The following is a 20,331-nucleotide window of genomic DNA, read 5'->3' on the forward strand; positions in this document are numbered from 1 at the left end:
GATTTCTTTGTTGCTTTGTATGTTCCTCCCCCACAGTATAACCCATACTTTCACTGGTAAATGTTTTGAAGATGAACTTTTCAAATGTTAGGAAGTACTAAGATTGATAGCTTTGTAAATTGGTTTTAAGTATTTAAAATTTATAACTATCGTCATGTTGCAAAATAACATTGACTTTGGAATGGCTTACTTCCTTTTATAGTAATTCAAAAATATTATGACAGCTATAGTTTTATAGTGAGCATAAAAACCAGTGAGGTAAGTTCAGTGAGGTAAGGTTAGTGTTGGAAGTTTTATTAACAACAACTTTAAGTATTAACACATGAGTTACAATTCCCATGTGTTTTCAGAAATTTGCTGGAACTGAACCAAACATTAAATTTTGAACTTTGGACTAGTCATTTAAAACCACCTAATTTTAGTGTAAGAAGTAGCCAAAAAGTTAAGTATGAAAACAGGCTGAATCAAGTTGACTGGATTATTAACCTACACATGATATGAATTCTCTCATGTAGGTGATGCAAAGTCCTCTTAAGCCAGCATTCTTGTCTTCAAGTAGGTGGCATGTGGGAATATGGTGTAGTTTTTTTTTTGAGAATTGGTAAGAAAAATGTATCTTTACAACCTGAAAATCTCACTCATGTTATTAACCAGCTAGTGATTGTAACTTAACTTTTATTATCATAGGATGTGGTTATATAATACCAAATACCCTGTATTCTGTTTTTTGAATTGAAATTATATATGCAAGCAGATATAATATGAGTGAAAACTATACTATGAATTCTGAGCCACTCTATAGCTATTGTTACTCTTTGTGCTTGCTAACTATTTTAAAATATGATGTAGCTTTCCCCTTCCTTGTCTTGTATATAACGTGGATTGCTATCTGGGAACTATACATGTGAAATTATTTTCTCCCACCCAGTGCTCTGTCTACTGATTGCAGTGACCACAGGAGGATAAACTGACATTCTAGCATCCTTGAAAGGCTGAAGGGCCTAACTGAGACAATCCAATCTTGTTACTCATGACTGTAAGAAACCTTATAGAAGAAGACTGTGAAAACTAAAGGCTCTTTACAAAAGAAAGTTCTTTTGGTTTGCAGTTGTAGAGATGCCCTGTCCTTAGATCTTTTTGTGAATTTGATCTCAAAAGCAGAATGTAAGTAGAAGTTAGTCTGTAAATGTGAGAAAGGCATCCTAATGAGTCTCCTGGAGACATTCAGATTTAATTCCAGGGCTCCTTATCCTTATGTAGGTTAGATTCCGGTCTAGGCTTTGTAATGTCAGGGGCTTGCAAGTCATGTAGGGCTTTGCTGTTAGGATGTTTTCCAGGCATCTCAAGCTGCCGGTGTCTAATCATGAAGTCTTAATTTCCTTTCTTGATTCACCCCAGTCTTTCTGAGCACAGCATAGGCCAAAATTCTGCTGTTGTTTTAGTTGTTATAGTCAGTAACTGAGGAATTATCTTGGTTTTCTTCTTTCTTTTCTCCCTACATGCCCAAGACCTTGGTTTGACAGCTGATTACATTTCCAAATATTTCTCAATTATAACCACTTTCTCCCTCCAGCTCTAACTTCCATCTGATTTGGGCAACCTTGTACCCCTTCTGGTCAGGGTCATACCTTCTTGCCTATCCCTAAGCTTCATTCCCAACTCTACTCTCTATTTTCTGTAGAGTAGCCTGGAAGATTTTTTAAAGAAAAAGTGCATCAGATTGTCCAGTATGGCTTATTACAAGATGCTACCAATCTTTGAAGTTGTTTTTTTCACTTGTTCAAAGAAATATTCTGTAATTGTTTTGAGCATGTCCTATTTCAGACTAAAAATGAATTGAGCTACAATGAAAATAAATTTATTTTGTGAAAAATTGTTTTAGAGACTATAATTTTGAATATTTGGGGTAAGAGCTCATTGTTGATGTGGTCAATTTTTTCTAATCCTTCAGAGTAGAAAAAGTTAGAGAATAAGTTTTGAAAAGAGAACATTTAATGTTTGTACTGATGCTTCCAATTTAAATTCAGTTTAATGAGGTTCTTAGGTTGTTTAAATGTATTACGCTTCCTTATCTGGAACCACCTTTTTATTAATTGTATAGACATAAGACTTACTTGCTCTACCCACACACCAAACTTCATAGATACATGGTTCAGTGAGTCTCAGATATGATTAGACATTGATCAGGATTCACTGTATTCATGTATTACTTGGTTGAATGGCAACTACTTGTACAACCACTTAAAAATAAAATAAAAAGCGGTATCTCTAACATTTAGAAGAATGCCTGGCATAAAATCATTTATCCAAATTTGTTGAATAAATAAATAAGTGGCCCTAGTTACTAGATATAACTAAGGCACCTACAGAGAAGCAACCTATAGAGTCAATTAATTGCAGAAAGCAAAGTAGAAGGGCATCACTGAGTAAAGGAAAGAGACGGACACACTTGTTAGGACAGCTAGTTTTTGATGGTGCAGCTGCTGAGGGATGTTTTCCTCTTGAAATTAACTGGTCTGAAATTTAACACAGTAATGATTATTTAAAACCACCTAACTTCTTGCATTAAGACTACAGAAAGATTCATTCCAATCAGATCACCAACCCAATTAGATCAGTTAGTGGCAGTTATTGAGATTAGTAGCCTTGGGTGTTTAGAGAAGGGAAAGCTTTGTGTCTCCTGCCTCACTTCACTTCCAGGTGGTACATCTCAGTCTCCAGACTCTCTAAAAAGCTAGTGAAGTTTTCAGGGTCTGTCCTGAGGCTATGAAGGCTTTAACCTCAACATTACAATAATCATGGTTAAGGAGAGACAACCTTGTATTTGCTAAATACCTAGAGATCTATAATCCTAGATACTCAAAGAGGCTGAGACCTGAGGATCATGATTGGAAGCCAGCCTGGACAGAAAAGTCCCAGTGAGACTTTTATCTCCAATTAACTACTCAGAAACTGGAAGTGGAGCTGTGGCTTAAAGTGGTAGAGTGCTAGCCTTAAGCAAAAGAGATTAGGGACAGTACCCAGGCCATAAGTTCAAGCCCAATAACCACCACCACCAACAACAAAAAAAACCCCAAACAAAAATCTAAGTGTAGTTCTCAGTTCCAAGGCCTGAAACTTGGAACTTTGGGGCTTTCTAAAAGCAAAAGCCTGTATTGACAATATATGTCATGTGTTACTGAGTTTCTGACACGTGGCTAGTCCTAACTGAGATGAATGCCAAATTTTGAAGGCAATCTAAAAGAAAAAAAGGCAGTAAAATATCCCATTAAAAATTTCATATTGATTATATTTTGAGCAATAATATTCTAGATATAGTGAGTTAAATTATTATTAAAGCTGTTCTCACCTGTTTCTCTTTATGTTATTAATGTGGCTATTAGAAATTTTGACATTCCAGATGTGATGTGCATTATATTTATTTTGGACACATGGTTTTAGATCTTGTCCCTGTGGGAGTTGGCATGCCTATTCTAACCAATTTATACATCTCAAGCACCAATCACTTCACTACACAATTATATTAATTGTGCATCAAATACAAAGGGTATCAAGGTATGTGTGGTAGGTAACAATGGAAAGTTAGCTTAATTAAATTCTGTCATAAGCTAATTAACTACCCTGGAGAATTTATTCCCAGGATAATATACTTATCCACTCATCCACCCACCTACCTAGACACACCTCTGACATACAGTGTGTGCTGAAATATTTTAAAGTCAATGTCAGACGATGTAACATTATGGTAAATATTAGAGCACAAAACCTTACTTGCTGGTTCTTACTCTTCCTAAGGGCTGTGGAAAGCAGAATAATAGAACACAATAAAACGAGCCAAAATTTACTGGGTATTTCTAGATGCCAGGCACTAATGCTAACTGCATTATATATGTTACTGAATTTAATCCTTGAAATAAGTTAGTGAAGAGGTTCCTTTGTCCCTGTTTTGTGTAGAGCACCTTAGTTAATCTCCTGACATTTGTAAGGTCAGTTGGTGACTATTGCTATAAGTCAGTTAAATGTATCTGCAATCCAGAGCATGTTGGTCACTTAAGCCACTTTTCTATCCACTGAATTTAACCGAATGACCTTAAAGGGATCCTTCTTTTTCAGTGTCTGTTTTTCTCTCCTCCCCAAGTCTTGATATTTAATACCTATATCTACTCCCCAAGTCTCTGCTTCATCTTTCTTTTAGCTGGGCTACTAGCTTTTTTCAGTTTTTCTTTTCTTTTAATTTGGAATGAAAGGAGAAGGGAAATGGGGTTTGATGTCCTATATGTAGGAACCTATTTCTTCAGAGTTTATGGTAATCTGTGAGATGAATACTGTTTCTAGTTTTAACAAATACTGTTTCTGTTTTTTAGCAAAACTAAGGGGGGAATTATTATGTTAATTTTTGAATAGTTTAACATACTATACCCTAAATCTAACTATGTTGGGTATTAGGGATTTGTCATGTCTCATGGTCATGTAAAGATCCAGATTTACATAATCTAATGTCTCCAAGATCTCAAAGGAAGGAAGACAATGGAGGAGGCACCAACAGGAAGTGATGCGTCTCACCCCTGCTTATATTTTACAAATGAAATTGGAGGCCTCGTTTTTCTCTCTAGGTATTGGCAATCATACTCTTCCCCAGTTCAGAAAGGAGAAAGAGTTGGATATGAATAAGATCTAGTGGTTACCATCACAACTTTTGGATTCTGGCTATTTTTAGTGTCTATGTTGTTGGAGGTTGTCTATATTATGCATACTTAGAACTTTGAGGCTTCTCATTCAAAAAAAATTCAAATATACTCATAATCAAGTCTACTATTAAGAAAAAGAAATGAATCTTAGTGAAGTAGAACTACTGGCAGCTTTATGAGTGTTGTTTTTTCATTTTCTATTGAAGTTGTTCTTTGTGATAGCATGTTTATTCAATTTTTGAGGTTTTGTTAAGTAAGTAACATTGAATCTGTGAAAAAATTCAAGTGCTCCCTTTTCTTTCCTCAAGTGTTTTTCTCTGAAGTGTTGTAATCTCTTTAAGGTTGAACTGAACCATTTGATTAAAAAATTATTTATGGTGCATCAAGTAGCACTTACTGTTTTGTCACAATGTTGAAATGGTTTCTGAAGGCCTACAGAAAATATGGCAGAGAAAAGTCAAGAGCCTTTTCATGTAACTCTTAGAAACATTCATCGCTTTTGGAACTGGTTATAATTCCTGGGTGCTGACATGAAGATTAATAATGCTAACTCTGATTTTGGTGATTTTTGCCAACTTCAGTGCCGCGGTCCTTTTCTATTACCTGGAACTGAAGTGATAACAAATGTTTTATACTGCCAGATAGAAAGTTATGCTTTCATACATTTTATACACACACACACACACACACACACACACACACACACACACGTGCGTGCATGCACACACACACACGCACACGCACACACGATCAAAAGGAAGTGAGCGGGTCTTCCAAAGTAGACAGGTGGTTCTAGTTTTATCATTAGGTGGCTAGTTCTCATGTGGTTAAATCAGATGTAAAAATTTGGACATTCATCCTTGTGGATCTTTACACCCTGACTATATCATTCAGTTTTCCTTTTCACTTTTTTTCAGGGAAATGATAGTTCTCTTCACTTTGCCAAGTATTATTATTGAGCCAACTAACAAACTTTAAGAGTATCAGAGGCCTTTAAAATTATTTCGTGTTGAGTGAAGAGGCAGAGAAAGGTATTCTACATTTTCAAGCATTTTATCTTATCTGTCTCTACCTGATAATGAACTAACAACTATACTTGAGGCTTTTCTGATTCTTTAAAAATGCTATATGCTGTTGAGTGAAGTCTGAACATTAGTAAGAAGTACTTTAATTCCATTCATTGATACCCAGTTTGGAACTACATATTCAAGTTCTTAATAGAGTATCTTCTTTCTTTCCTGATATTCCCTGAGTTTAAATTTCTATGCATCGCAAAGCTCATGTGCTTGTTTGTGGTTTTGTGCCATCTGGAAGTTCAAACTTGACTTTAGAAATGATGTCATTCTTGCTTGCTTCAAACTCGGCTAATGTTGCTTGAGAATTGGATGCTGTTCAGGTCAAAGTTTTGTATTAAAAAGAAAAAAAAAAAGAACCTCAAGTGTTGTTTCTTGATTCCAAGAGACTAGGTAAAATTCTAATGATAGAGTGAAGGTGATTGAAAGGCAGGATCCATATTCCTTTGAAGTTAAGTACTTGATTTCTGGCACATGGAAAATAAATTCCCATATAGGAGACCTCAGCTGGCACAGACTCCCTACTGCCATGTTGAGTTTGAGGGCTGTGAGCTGTGTGTTGATCACAACCATCCTTACTCTTATTTTATTCCAGGAGAACTGTTCTCATGGTTAGGTTGCTTTTCTTCTCTTCTGAGCTCAGGAAGATGTGACAGGCACTGACAGATCACACATGGTGAGATAGTGTTACAAATGTTCAGTGTATTATTCATCATTATGGAATCTCTTTTTCTTTTTTAATGAGTTTTTTATTGTGAAAATAATGTACAGAGGAGTACAGTTACATGAGCAAGGTAATGAGTACATTTCTCATCAAGCATTGTTGCCTCCTCCTTTGTTTTTCCCCTACCATCCCTTCCTTCCCACCTCCCTAACTACACTCCCCCTACTTACCTAAATTGTAAAAATCATTTTTCAATATAGCATCTTGTACATCTCATTATTGCAATGGGTCAACCTGTATCCCTATTTAAACATTTTGTTTTTTCCCTTCCACTCCCAAATATCAAATACAGTGAAAATAGGTGTTTTACTGTGGGGGAGGGACATACAAAGCAACAGAAAAATCACATGGCACCTTATAAATATGTTAGAAACAATAGCAAGAAAGAAAAAAAAAACACTGTGTCCTTATCCTGGGGTTCATTTCCCTTAACATCATCTTATCTGACCTTTTCTGCTTGTCTCAGATTTATACTAGTTATTGCAAATAAGGGAAACTATGGGACCTATATATTTCTCTTTTTCTAAATGATCTCTAGCACCACTTTCTCCCTCCCGTATTGTGACTTATTTACATCACAGTTTGGATGTGGTTATTCCCTTTTGGATCACATATAAACCACTGAACTTTGAGAGGTACAATGTAGGCCTGGCTGTGCCACAATTACATATTTCTTCTCTGAATCCCACTCAGTAGGACCATGTATAAATATCTATAATTGACTGTAACTGAACTGGTTCAAACCAATGGAGTGCTTAGTATTTCCTGGTGCTGTTCCAGATACACAGATGAAGAAAGATAGCTTCAGTTATTGATAAGCTACTTCAAAATCTGGCATGCTTAAGCTTCGGTGCACCTGTCATGGATTTCACATAGGAAGATTCCCAGGACCTTAGTGTATCCCTTTTCCACCTTTGTATGTCTATGGCTTTTGTATGAAGAGAAACATAGCTATTGAATGTTTGAAGAATCTGCACTTCTCAATCTCTGACCACAGATACCTGCCCTCTCTCACAGTGCAGTCAGGACCATTCTGCCTTGTGGGCTCCCTCCACCTGTCATCACCTCCCAACTCCATCCTCTTTACTGTTCCAGAAACTGGCAAAACTCTCGTTTACCCATGATCTCATCACCTCCTACCTTAAAAAATAGAAGGAATCTCTTTCTTGGGAAGGGTAAGCAAAGGAGATTCTATTTCAATATGTTTTTCTTATCTTTAATATCATCATACTTCCCTCGCATAGTCTACCAAAGACTCACTACTGCCTTTAGCATAATAAAATACTAGGGACTTAGAGACTATATCTTTCAACCTCTTTGTTTCACAGATGAAAAAGGAATGGATGAAGGTTGGGAGGGAGACATTATCTGCCCCAATCTGCACAGGTAGAATGAGGCAGACCCAGCCCTAAAACTTCCTCCCATTCTTCCCGCTTGCTTTTTGGTTTTGTATCCTCATAATGTTTACAAATGGGTTTATTATGATATACAATTGCAACTTTTAAATGTTTTTATCTCAGTCTTTCCTTTTTAATTTCCATTTTATTTACCTGTAATATAAATGAAGCAACATTTTCATGAAATGAAAATACTGTCACTGCCGATGGTCCCACTTCTTCCCAAGACAATCTCTTTCCACTTTTTTTGGCTTGCTAATTTTTGATAGCTCTGCTTCTTGGCTTTTGGTGTTGACTTTCTGCTATGGAAGGTGAGAAACTCTCTATTACCTTGGCACCTATCACCCATGTGAACCATGTTGTCCTCTACCCCTTTATTCTCCCGGAGGGTTTATGTGGTAATCTGGTTGCTAGGCTTGGTGGCATGGTTTCATTATTTTTTGGTCTTACTTATTCATTGAAGTGATTATTGCAAGATACTTCTTAACTTTGGTTATATTTTCAACTTGATTAAATTATGTTATAACCATACTGAAGTGTAGCTTATTAAACTTCACAATTTAATGGAGTTGGGCAAATTGGTACACGATGTATAGAGTCTTCTATTCAAGCTTGAAAACAAAAGCTTTCCTTCTAGCTTATAGCAATTTGTTCTTCTTGCTTCAGACAGCGTAGCTCTCACTTCTATCACTGTAGATTACCTTTACCTATTTTAGAATTATTTTTAAGAAATGAATGTGGAATCAAGCAATAACTCCTCCTGATTCTCTTCACTTACCTTGCTTTTAAGATTTAGTATTGTGTTGTACATATCTGAAGTTTATTCCTTTTGGTGGTTCTACATTGTTCCATACAAAATACCACAGTTTTGCTTATTCATTTACCTGATAGTGGGCATATGGGCTGAGGCCAATTTGATTCACTGTAAATAATACTACCAGCATTTCTATAAGCATCATTTTGTAAGTGCATATTATATAGTCACTTAGGATCTTACTTAATTTTGATTTGTTGTAGTACACCCAGTGCATTACTTTCTCACATCAAGGAAGCTAAGCACAAGTTATTTCATATGCCCCTCCCCGAGGTGATCTAGTTGGATCATTGGGGAGGTGACTCTTACAACCCATAGATTCTAGAACCCATAGGTTCTAACTTAGATCTTCATACCTTTACATATACTCATATATTAAGGTATTACTAAGGTTCTAGAAATCTAAGACTCGTGTGCTAGTAGATTCAGTGTCTAGTGGAACATGAGACAGCACCTTCTTACTGTGTCCTCGTGAGTGAAAGCGCTAATGAGTGTCTTTGGTCCTTTTTTCTAAGGGAACCAATCCCATTCAGGGGGAATCTGACTCCACAATCTAATCCCCACCTCTTAATATTATCACACTGAAGACTAGATTTCAGCATAAGAATTTTACTGCATATACATGATTGCAGTGATGTCTGCTTAAATGGCAGCACTGTCATTTTGGCAAAGGATTCTAGTCTTTAAAAATATATATACAGCAAGGCATTGGTGGGTCATGCCTGTAATCCTAGCTACTCAGGAAGTTGAGATCTGAGGATCACCATTCAAAGCCAGCCCAGGCAGGAATGACCAGGAGACTCTTTAAAATGGTAGGGGCATACTCTGGTTTATCTTCAGATCGTATAAATCTTTCGCCTTTTACTAAAATGGTAGGGGCTAGGAAGGTGGCTCAGTGGTAGAGTGCTTGCCTTGCATGCTTGAGGCCCTGGGTTTGATTCAGCACCACATAAGCAGAAAAAGCCAGAAGTGGCACTGTGGTTCAAGTGGTAGAGCACTAGCCTTGAGCTGAAGAGGTGAGAGACAGGGCCCAGGCCCAGAGTTCAGGCCCCATGATTGACAAAAAATAAATGCAGATTGAGTAGTCTCAACATAAAAATTTCTTTTATAGGGGCTGGGAAGGTGACTCAGTGGTAGAGCGCTTGCCTTGCATGCATGAGGCCCTGGGTTCAATTCCTCAGCACCACATAAGCAAAAAAAGAAAAAAGCCGGAAGTGGCGCTGTGGCTCAAGTGGTAGAGGGCTAGCCTTGAGCTGAAGAGCTGAGGGACAGCACCCAGGCCCAGAGTTCAGGCCCCACCACCGGACCCCCCAAAAATTTCTTTTATATAAAATTTAAGATGTTGAATTAAAAATAAAACTTAACTGGTATTGATGGTTTATGCCTATAATGCTAGCTACTTATGAGGCCGGGATATAAGGATTATGGCTTGAAGCCAGCCCATGAGACTCTTAACTATAATTAACTAGCAAATGAAGTGAAAGTATGGCTCAAGTGATAGAGCACCAGCCTTGTGTGAAAAAGCCAAGTAAGAGCAAGTGGCCCTGATTGGGTTCAAGCCCCAAAACTGGCATCAAAGCAAACTAACAAAGCAAGCAAACAAAATTAAAGCTTATATTTTCTTCTTTTATTAATGATACTTAGAAGCAGAATTTATAATTTTATCATTGGAAATTAGAAATTTTATACTTATTTCTCAGGTAGAAATAGGAATTTTCTTTGGTATACTTTGTTTATAAAATGGGTATTTTGTTTTGACATCATTTCTTCTTTTAGCAGCATTAACTTCCTCTTGGCAACACATACTTTGCGAATTTAGGAGTTGCTGCTCATGCCAGTCGTGTTCTCCAAGATGCTCATTGTGTTCTCTGTATTCCTGGAGGACTCTGTCAAACTTGAACATTGTTTTGCCCTCCCTGGGCTCATTACATAGTGTATTAGTGTGCTTTGTTTCTACCTAAATAAGCGAGAAAACGAACATGACAATGTATCCTAATTTACAATACCTTATTTCACAGAATCTTTATACTCTTGAAAGAATATTATTGTTGACAGATAGTCTCAACAGGACTTTCCACTAGAGCACAGGCTGTGAAAATTTGTGGCATTCAGGTGTTGCATTCAGGTATTTCTGAGTAGTTATTTGCTCATATTGTTCTTTAGAGACAAATGCCGCAAGCCCTCACAGGAGCACTGTCAATTATTGATAAATTCTTTGTAAAACCAGAGCCTTTTCCCCCTGATTTCAGGTTGATGCACTGAGATTACGATTGGAAGAGAAAGAATCTTTCCTGAACAAAAAGACAAAACAACTGCAGGATCTCACAGAAGAAAAGGGGACCCTGGCTGGAGAGATTCGTGACATGAAAGATATGCTAGAAGTGAAGGAAAGAAAAATCAATGTTCTGCAGAAAAAGGTGAGTGATTGACACCAGCCCTCTAAGAGTGGATGTCACACAACCAACTATTTTATCATTTAAAATTTTGTTGCATACTTCAAAAAATAAATGATCTCCTAAGAGTTTAGATTAGGAAATATATAACTTTTACCTACTGTTCTTTAACATGTTAATATTTGTATTATATAATTTTATCGTTATCTCATGGAATTATTTGATTATATAAAAACGAAATGAAAAACCAACAGCTTAAGGGCTGGGAAGGTGGCTCAGTGGTAGAGCGCTTGCCTTGCAAACCAGAGGCCCTGGGTTTGATTCCTCAGCACCACATAAGCAAAAAGAAAAAAGCCAGAAGTGGCGCTGTGGCTCAAGTGGTAGAGTGCTACCTTGAGCTGAAGAGCTGAGGGACAGCACCCAGGCCCAGAGTTCAGGCCCCATGACAGGACCCCCCAAAAAAACAAACCAACAGCTTAAATATAGAGGTAATTGTTTAAATTCAGATGTAAGTCTAAAGTAATACTGCTGGTCATGTAGCTGAGTGTTCTTGGCATGTGCTAGGCCCTTGATTCAATCCACAGCACCAGAAAATTAATGAAGAATTTAAAAGCCCAAAAGGTTGTTTTAATTTTTCCTTTTTTGTTACTGTGAGTTGAATAATGTATTTTATTGGTATTTAGGTATATTTTAGACACATGAAATATTTTTTGTTTGTATGGTTATACAGGGAGATTTCATTGTTACTTCTTCATTCATGTCAATTCTATATTCCAATGAGTTTTATATTTGCTGTCCCACTAGACATATTCTATAGTTGCATAAACTTTGGACTGCCTTATCCTTCTCTCTTAGTCCAGTCCTGCTACAATAACAAAGTATTCAAGACTGAGTAATTTATGAAAACCAAAAATTTACTTTCTCACAATTCTTAGGGTTGGGAAATCCCAAGTCAAGGTGTAGGCAGGTTTGTTGTTAGGCCAGAGCCTTCTTTCTACTTTCAAGATGGAGCCTTGACTCCTTGCTGGATGGATGGGAAAGACAGACAGAAAGGCCTACCTGGTTTCTGCAACCCTTTTATAAGGCTGCTAATCATATGCAGGAGGACTTGAATTTTATGACTGAATTACTTCCTAAAGATCCCATCTCTTCATTCTATCATGTTGACAGTTAAGTTTCAACATAATAATTTTGAGATTCACATTCAGAGCATACCAGTGGCCAAACATTTGTAGACTTTTATTTTTGTAGTGGAGAATAATGTTTTACTCACATTACTCAACTGAAATCAGTGGAGATAATGTATAAGATACTCTAGTGGCCTAACAAGAAGATATCCAACCACATTAGGGTCCCTGTTTTTTCCCCTCTTTCAGTGCCTCATTTATCCATTATAATGTTGACAGCATCATCATTTTTCTATTGTGTTCAGTTTTGGTGAAACTGTAGATTGTCCTGCCTTTTTATTATTGTGAAAATACTGTACAGAAGGGTTACAATTACATGGGCAAGATAATGAGTATATTTCTTATCAAGCATTGTAGCCTGCTCCTTTGTTTCCCCTTCCTATCCTCCCCCCACCCCCCCACCCAATCTTCCTCCTCCCCCCCACCAAAGTTGTAAAGTTCGTTTGCTTGTCCTGCCTTTTCTTAGGAAAAAGAAATGATGAGCAAGAAAAGAAGCAAATTCAGTGCTATCTTATAAAAAGACGAATATGTTAGAAAGACAAAGAACTCTCAGATTAATAGGCAGTTATTATGTAACCACAGTGGACACTAGCAGGGGGTAGCAGAATTAGCTCTCCAGGACACTACTGTGGACAACATGTGGCCTGGTACTGTGTTATTGATGTAGCAACTGGAACTGTCTCCTCTTTCCTCACCTTCATCATTCACTTCACTTTTACCAAGAACATGCTAGCTGTCTTCTTACATTGATCTGTATGTTTCCTATAGTCCAGCCTCAACAGTGAAATTGGAACAATCCTTTTAAACCATAACATAATTTATGTTACTTTCTCACCAAAAAACTCTCCAGCTACAACCAGCTACATAATGTGTGGGAGACATAGTACACATGAAAATGTGAAACGTCTTGTTCAGAAATGGAGAAATTCACAATAATATAACAGAGCATTAAAAGAGGCTTGAAGCTAGTATAGCTGCATGAGACACAGGCTATGAAGCTGCTGCATTTCAGTGGCTTCCATTTTCACCAGACTAATAGTGGAAGAGTCACATTATCCTGCATGGTTATCTCTTGACATCTGTCTTGTCTTCCCTTTACCCATGTTGCATTGGCCAGTGTGGTCTGTGAGCTCTTGCAGAAACATCAGGCATGTCTTCTTACAGTCTGACATTTGCTCATCTCTGTGGAGACACTCATCCTGGACTTATACTGACTAGTTTGTTAGCCACGGGCTTTAAATTCTTTATTGTACTCAGTGTGAAATACATACCAGATTCTGAAGACATCATGAAAAGTAGAATGTGAATGATGGCACCAATAATTTTTATGTCAAAAATATTTAAATGAAACATTTTGGAACATATCAAGTAAATATATTTGAAGATTATATACTCAAGTATACTATGAATTATATATATAAACCTCTTTCTTTTTACCTTTTAAATGTCTTTACTATAGTTAAAAATGACCTATGTGACATTATGCTCCTGTTATGTCTCTATATTTATGCTTTAAATATCCACATGGCTAATGTCTTTCCATCTTTTGAATGTCTGCTCAAATGACCTTTGCAGTCATACATAAAATAGCATGACCACATTCATGTTTTCACGTGTAGTTTTATTTTCCTAAACAGATATAATACTTTTTGGCAAGTGTATGTATATTTAAATTTCTTCATTCATATTACTGGCACATACTTTCCAAGATTACCAGCGTTATTATTACTATTTTCCATTTTTTTTTAGTTCTTTGGTGCCTAGAAAGTATACCTGATCAATAAATCGTTAGTGATTGAATCAATGAATGAACTTTCTCCAGAGTTGAGTCTTGACTAGTAGCATTTAATCTGTTAAAATTAGTTCACACACATACCTCCTATTCTGAGGAAAATGTCCCTGCTCTTTCAAGAGATACGTGTTTGTTATGGATGATTTCCAAGAAATTATCAATGAATTCCCAATATCTAGACCACTCCCCTCATCTATGTACCTAAATTTTCACAAATAAATTCACAAGTCTTTTGTGACTCAGAGGGATAGCACGTAACTTGCTAAGACGTTTATAATTATTAATCCCAGGAATTAAGGAATATTTAGGCTTACGTTATTCTTGTGCAAGGTCATGAAACCTGCATACGTTTTTTTGTCTTTGAGAAAAGAGAAGAAACTGGTTAATGTAAATTAAATCAAAATGTTTGTTTTATCTCAGTTTTTTAGTGACAATGAAAGTAAGAGTGAAGTGTAAAAGTGAATTGGGAGAGAATATTCCAGTGGGTTTTTTTGTTAATAGTTGAGATTAAATGCTCTAATTGTGTGTGTGTGTGTGTGTGTGTGTGTGTGTTTGGGGCTTGAATTCAGGGCCTGGGCGCTCTCCCTGAGTTTCTTTTCCTCAGTGCTAATACTTGAACCACTTGAACTACACTCCACTTCCAGCTTTTTTGGTAGTTAATTGAAAATAAGAGTCTCATGGACTTTCCTGCTTGAGCTGCCTTTAAACTTCAACCCTCAGATCCCAAGTTCCTGAGTAGCTATAAGTTATAAGTAATATTATAAGTGTGAGCTTCCAGTGCCTGCCTTAAATATTCTAATTCTTGAGAAATAGCCATAGTTGCTCAGTAAGATTTTGAGATGTCACTTTCAGTGAAAGGGGGACAAATGATTTCTGCTGCTGTAAATACTTTGCATAATTTTAAACTTCCTTCCACAGCTAGACCAAAAAGCACGGGAACTAATTTGAAAGTTCTAGAACAGAGCCAGTCATGTACTGTGGCTCCTTTTGGCAACATGATCATGGTCTTATGTGCTTAAATCAAATCGATAGTGGATTTGAAAATATTTCATGTCAATTTTGAGATGTTTCTTATGTGCAACTTTTTTTATATACGTGTTTATTGTTAAATTTGTCAATGTTTTGAAGGGGCAGGAGCTCTGTTATACCTGCAATGTGTGTAAAAATAGATCTCCAAACAAGTGAGGCACAAAATTCAGAAAGTAATTCAGAATGTGGCAATAATGCAGAAAGCATGGGCTAATGAAATATTGTTTTTGGAGCTAGAGTTGCCTTGAAATTTTGACTGTCTTCAGCATAATTGACTGTTGTAGGGCAGAAGTAGATTGGAATCGCATAAGCTTTGGGTTAGAATGTGTAATCCTGAAAGAATAATAAACTTACATCAATGTTACTGCAGTAGCATTACCTCTGTGTCAACTTACACTGTGTTTTGGTGCCAATCGAGCTGGGTATGCTCCTTTGCTAGTCTCACTTAACTTGGTAAAGCTAGTCTTACACATCAGAACTATCAAATTTGCCTTTGAAGTCTTGGATCTCTAAAGTCCTATATGCTATGTGAGCCATGAAAACCTGCCTGGACACAATGCTCTAAATATTTTGTCACTTGAAGAGAGAGCCCCAGGTGTCAGAAAAGCTCTGTTCAACCTTTTGTCGGAAGAAAGAGATCATCCAAATGGACTTTTGTCCCTGATGTCATATTCTTGGGTATACTGCATAATGCCAAGGTATGGAATATTTTAGGTAAGGGTCAAAATCATGAATATATGATAAGTGTTTAGTGGACTTTCTTCTTCCAACTGTGATACCAAATTCTGGTGAATAGTAGTTAGCATGTTGCAGGTGTAGCATTCTATTCCCACACTTGAATAAAACTTCAGCTGATGAAGTGCTACCTGACTATTGAGTTTTTGTAAGAAATATCATAAAACCTTGATGACATTGTACATTTGGAAAGTTTATAATGCCCAGGATTTTAGGGCATGGTAGCATTGTTTAAACCAGATCAAATTCAGACTTGTATGCAGCTCATAGAATCTTAGAACATAAGCTTGCTACCCATGTTTCTTTAAAAAAAAACATTAAAAATTGGCAAAAATTCTATCTCCATTTCAATTCTAGGTCAGAGTCCCTTGTGCAATGCAAATTTATAGAGCAGAAGTACTTTATTGATTGGAGGCAGAAAAACAGATGGAAATCTCTCTGGAACCCATGTTCACTGGTTACTTATTGAACTTTGTGGATTGCTACTTACTGCATGGCTTCTGGGAATGGTATATATAGACTTGTCTACTTTAACATCTTTGTTCTGCTTATCTGGAGCTACAGGGGTGAAATTCTGAATGATGATTAATTCAGGCAAGGGTGTTATAGAGGTATGGTTATTAGCATACTGACTTTTTCATGAAATTTATTTACAAAAGTAATATACCATAAGATGGCTTGCAGAATATTTGAGATTTCCACGTTAGCTTACAGTAGAAGTAAGTTATAGAAAACTTCTTGCTCACGTTTTGTCTCAGTGTTTAAGCACCTAGTTGAACTTTTATACTTATTAGCAAACTTCCTAATTCTGTGAACATATGCAAAATCATACTTTGCATTTATTGAGTGCTTCCTGGGAGTCTGACAGTCACTTCTCCAGGTTCTCAAAGTTCAAAGAAAAATAAGAAATTCTCTAGTTCTCAGCAAGTGAGCAATCTTGTTGTAGAAAAACACATAATCCTATACACAAGTGCAATGTAGAGCAACTTATGGCATGTTCCTAGAAGTAGACTGTGTGATGCTCCAGACTATCTGAAGCAAACAGGAATTTATTGTAAAATGTATTATCCAGAGCTTCAGTAACTGCTCTTTAGAACCAGATTGGGAATTCAGAAAGCTCAAAGAGGCCAGGAAAAGGCAAATGCTATCAGGAGTGTCTGGTTGTTGGCTGCCCTCTCTGTCACAGCCCTCTCCCCTTAGTAAGAATTCAAGGCCTTGTGATTGAGCTTCATATTTCACACAAGAAACGCATTGGGAGGATCTAACAGATCTTTCCTTCAAAGACCAGGGGACTTGTGTCTTCAAGCATTACACCTGACTTTTGTGTTCTGTTTTTGTGTCACTTGGGAAAGTCTTTACTGTTGATGCAATCCGAGAAGGGTTTTATTTTTTGGCTCAGTCCAGAATTATGTATCCTTTTGTGAATAATAGCACAGGTCTCATACCTGTAACTTCCCAACCATGATCATAAAGATAACTTCAGCTCCTTCCAAATCTTGGTATGTGCTGTGCTTAATCAAAATGAACTCAGCCAATTTTCAATGAAGGAGAACTCTGGAGAGGAGAAATTGCTTTGAGATCTACTTGTAGCCCAAAGATATAGTTAGTTACAAGGAGAGCCATTTGACCCAGTAGAATGTCAGTTTCACTCACTGTTTGCAATAATGTGTTCTGTATAGGTTATAAGTTGGAACCATCCCCTGAGTAATAAAACTTGGAGGACGAAATGACTATTGCTCTACTCATCCAACACTTCTAGCCTTTGTTCCATTAGTCTGGAAAAGTTTAACTGGATCAAGGCTTGAGTTAGGAAGTTTCTTCTTTCATTTCGCCTTTAAATAATAATTTTAAAAATAATACTGTCTTATACAAAAACAATGCTTTGCCTTCTCCAGTCCTAACTTACTGGATTGTTATAAGTATGGTATTTTATGCATGATAGAACTAAATTGCTTATTATACATGAACATTCCAATAATGGCAATACACATGATATTACCCTAAAATTATTCTCTCTGTTGATAGAGCCCTATAGCAGCACTACATTAGTGTCTTTGCATTCTTTAAATTAGGACTTATCATAAATTCCATGGTCTTTAGGTGCTATTTTATTCTTCATTTTTAAAATGAGAGTCTACAGGCTGTGTGGATGTAGGTCAGAAGTAGAGGTTTTGCTTTGCATTTCGTCCTAATACTTGGAAAATAAAATAACCTCCCAGAGTGACATGGTAGAGAAGCAACGGAACTATGCTCAGCTATCATACTGTTCTGATGATTTTACAGATGAAACAGTTGGAGAATGTTTTCCTCTTGGTTCGTAGCTGTTCAGCTAAGATCTGACTCCTTGGTGCAGGCAAGCTTAATCTTAATCTGAAGCCAAGAATTAAGCTGATACCTTAGGTTTTGGATCCACAATTGAGGTGGCCTTCGGCTGCAGACAATACTTTGCAACTGGTGCCATTTTACAGCTCTCCTTTTGTGCTCTTGGAAAATGTAGTTTTGTATTCCCATAGCTGCAAGATTAGCTACAAGTATCTAGAGAATATCATCCAGTCTAGGCATGCTTATAAAACCATACGATGCAGATAACATACTCCCAACAAGTTCACAGGAGTGCTTTCCTTTCATGTATAGACTATGCTATTCATCTTTGTTCTGTAGGCCCTTTATTTCTTAAAGTGTATTTTACTTACTTTTTTGTACTTTTTTTATTGTAAAAGTACTGTACAGAGGGGTTACAGTAACGTGAGCAAGGTAATGAGTACATTTCCCCTACCACCCCTTCCCTCCCACCTCCACAATCACTGTCCCACCACCCCTGCAAAGTTGTAAAGTTCATTTTTCAACATAGTGTCTTGTACACCTCATTGTTATAATGGGTCAACCTGTATCCCAATTTAAGCATTTTGTTTTTCCTTTCCCCTCCCCAAATTAGAGAAGTGTATATACAAAATGCAGGGCACCGACATCATTAAACAGACACATTACTCCCCTTTGACTACTACCTCACTTACTATGCTTTCTATCTTCTCTGCATCTATTTAGACAGTTGACAGGGAAGATTGTGTTATGTGTGTATTGGGGAGCGTAGTCATATGTGAGTTTACAAGATGTATGCACTATTACTATTATTTTCTGTTTTATAATTTTTATATATTATGTCCCATACTTATAAATAGTGGATATACTATTCTCACAGTATAACAATTATTAGATTTATTAAAAGTGATTTGACTGCACTGGTCTTTATACCAGTTAATTCATATGAAGAATAGCATAGGGAGCATAAAATAGGCGCAAATAATCTAATTTAGACAAAGCAGAATTGGAGCACCCAGAAGGCATCTATGAGTTTAAAATTTTATGGCTACCTGTTTTCACTGTATTTGATGTTGGTATAATTTGGGGAGCGGAAGGGAAAAAACAAATTGTTTAAATAGGGATACAGGTGGACCCATTGCAACAATGAGATGTACAAGACGTTATGTCAAAAAACGAACTTTGCAACTTTGGCGTGGGGGTGGTGCGGGAAGAGGGGAGCCGTTGGGGGGGGGTTGGATATGGGAAGGGATGGTAAGGGGAAACAAAGGAGGAGGCAAGAATGCTTGATAAGAAATGTACTCATTAACTTGCTAATGTAATTGTAACCCCTCTGTATTGTATATTCAAAATAAAAAAAATCATTGTAGACTTAAAATGAAAATACCTCATATGGCTTGACCATAGCTGCTTCCCAAATGGGCACAGGCATCTTGATGCATCTGTCTATCTCAGCTGCCAGCTGTTGCCTGTAGTTTTGTGATACGGGATTAGACTTAGCTGAGTCTTTACATATTTCTGTCTGGAGATGATTCAATGTCTTCCCACATACTCCCCAGGCTATTTGATTTTAATCAACTTTATTTATGTGTGAACAAATTTTTTGTCTGTCTTTTTCATTTATCTATGTTTGGCAATAGATTCTATTTTGCTGTAGAGAGTTTATACATAGCTATGCTAGTGTTTATCATGTTATTTTGAAAGGGAAGTCCACAATTCAAAGCTTTTTATATATAGGTCTTAGAGTTCTATAAGAATACATGTGAAGTTGGGGTAATATGTTTTGGGGGCATATAACTCCACAATAATTGTGGGTATTGGGTAACTTTCTACTGTTTTGATATTGGAATCTCATTATTAGTATTTTTTAAATTTAATTTTATTTTATTTGTGAACATACTGTACAGAGGGGTTACAATTACATGGGCGGGATAATGCGTACATTTCTTACCAAGAATTGCAGCCTCCTCCTTTGTTTACCCTTCACATCCCTTCCCAGCCTCCCCTCTCCCCCCAATCCCAATCCTTCTCCTTCCCCCCCTTCCCCCACCACCGACATTGTAAAGGTCGTTTTGGGCATGACAACTTGTACTTCTCATTGTTGCAACAGGTCCACCTGTATCCTTAAACAACTGATTTTTCCCCATCTCCTCCACAAGTTATACTGACATCAAATATAG

General features: G+C 36.9%; 1 protein-coding gene across 1 annotated transcript in view; it reads left to right on the top strand.

Moving 5' to 3' along the window:
- Erc2 (ELKS/RAB6-interacting/CAST family member 2) overlaps positions 1–20,331 on the top strand; it is a 784,984-nt gene that overhangs the window by 372,988 nt on the left and 391,665 nt on the right. The window contains exon 6 of the mRNA XM_013030719.1: positions 10,946–11,113. Within this exon, the coding sequence (XP_012886173.1) occupies positions 10,946–11,113 (168 nt within the window). The remainder of the gene's footprint in view (positions 1–10,945; positions 11,114–20,331) is intronic.

This window comes from Dipodomys ordii, unplaced genomic scaffold (genome assembly GCF_000151885.1).
Source record: "Dipodomys ordii isolate 6190 unplaced genomic scaffold, Dord_2.0 Scaffold132, whole genome shotgun sequence".
Taxonomy (NCBI): Eukaryota; Metazoa; Chordata; class Mammalia; order Rodentia; family Heteromyidae; genus Dipodomys; species Dipodomys ordii.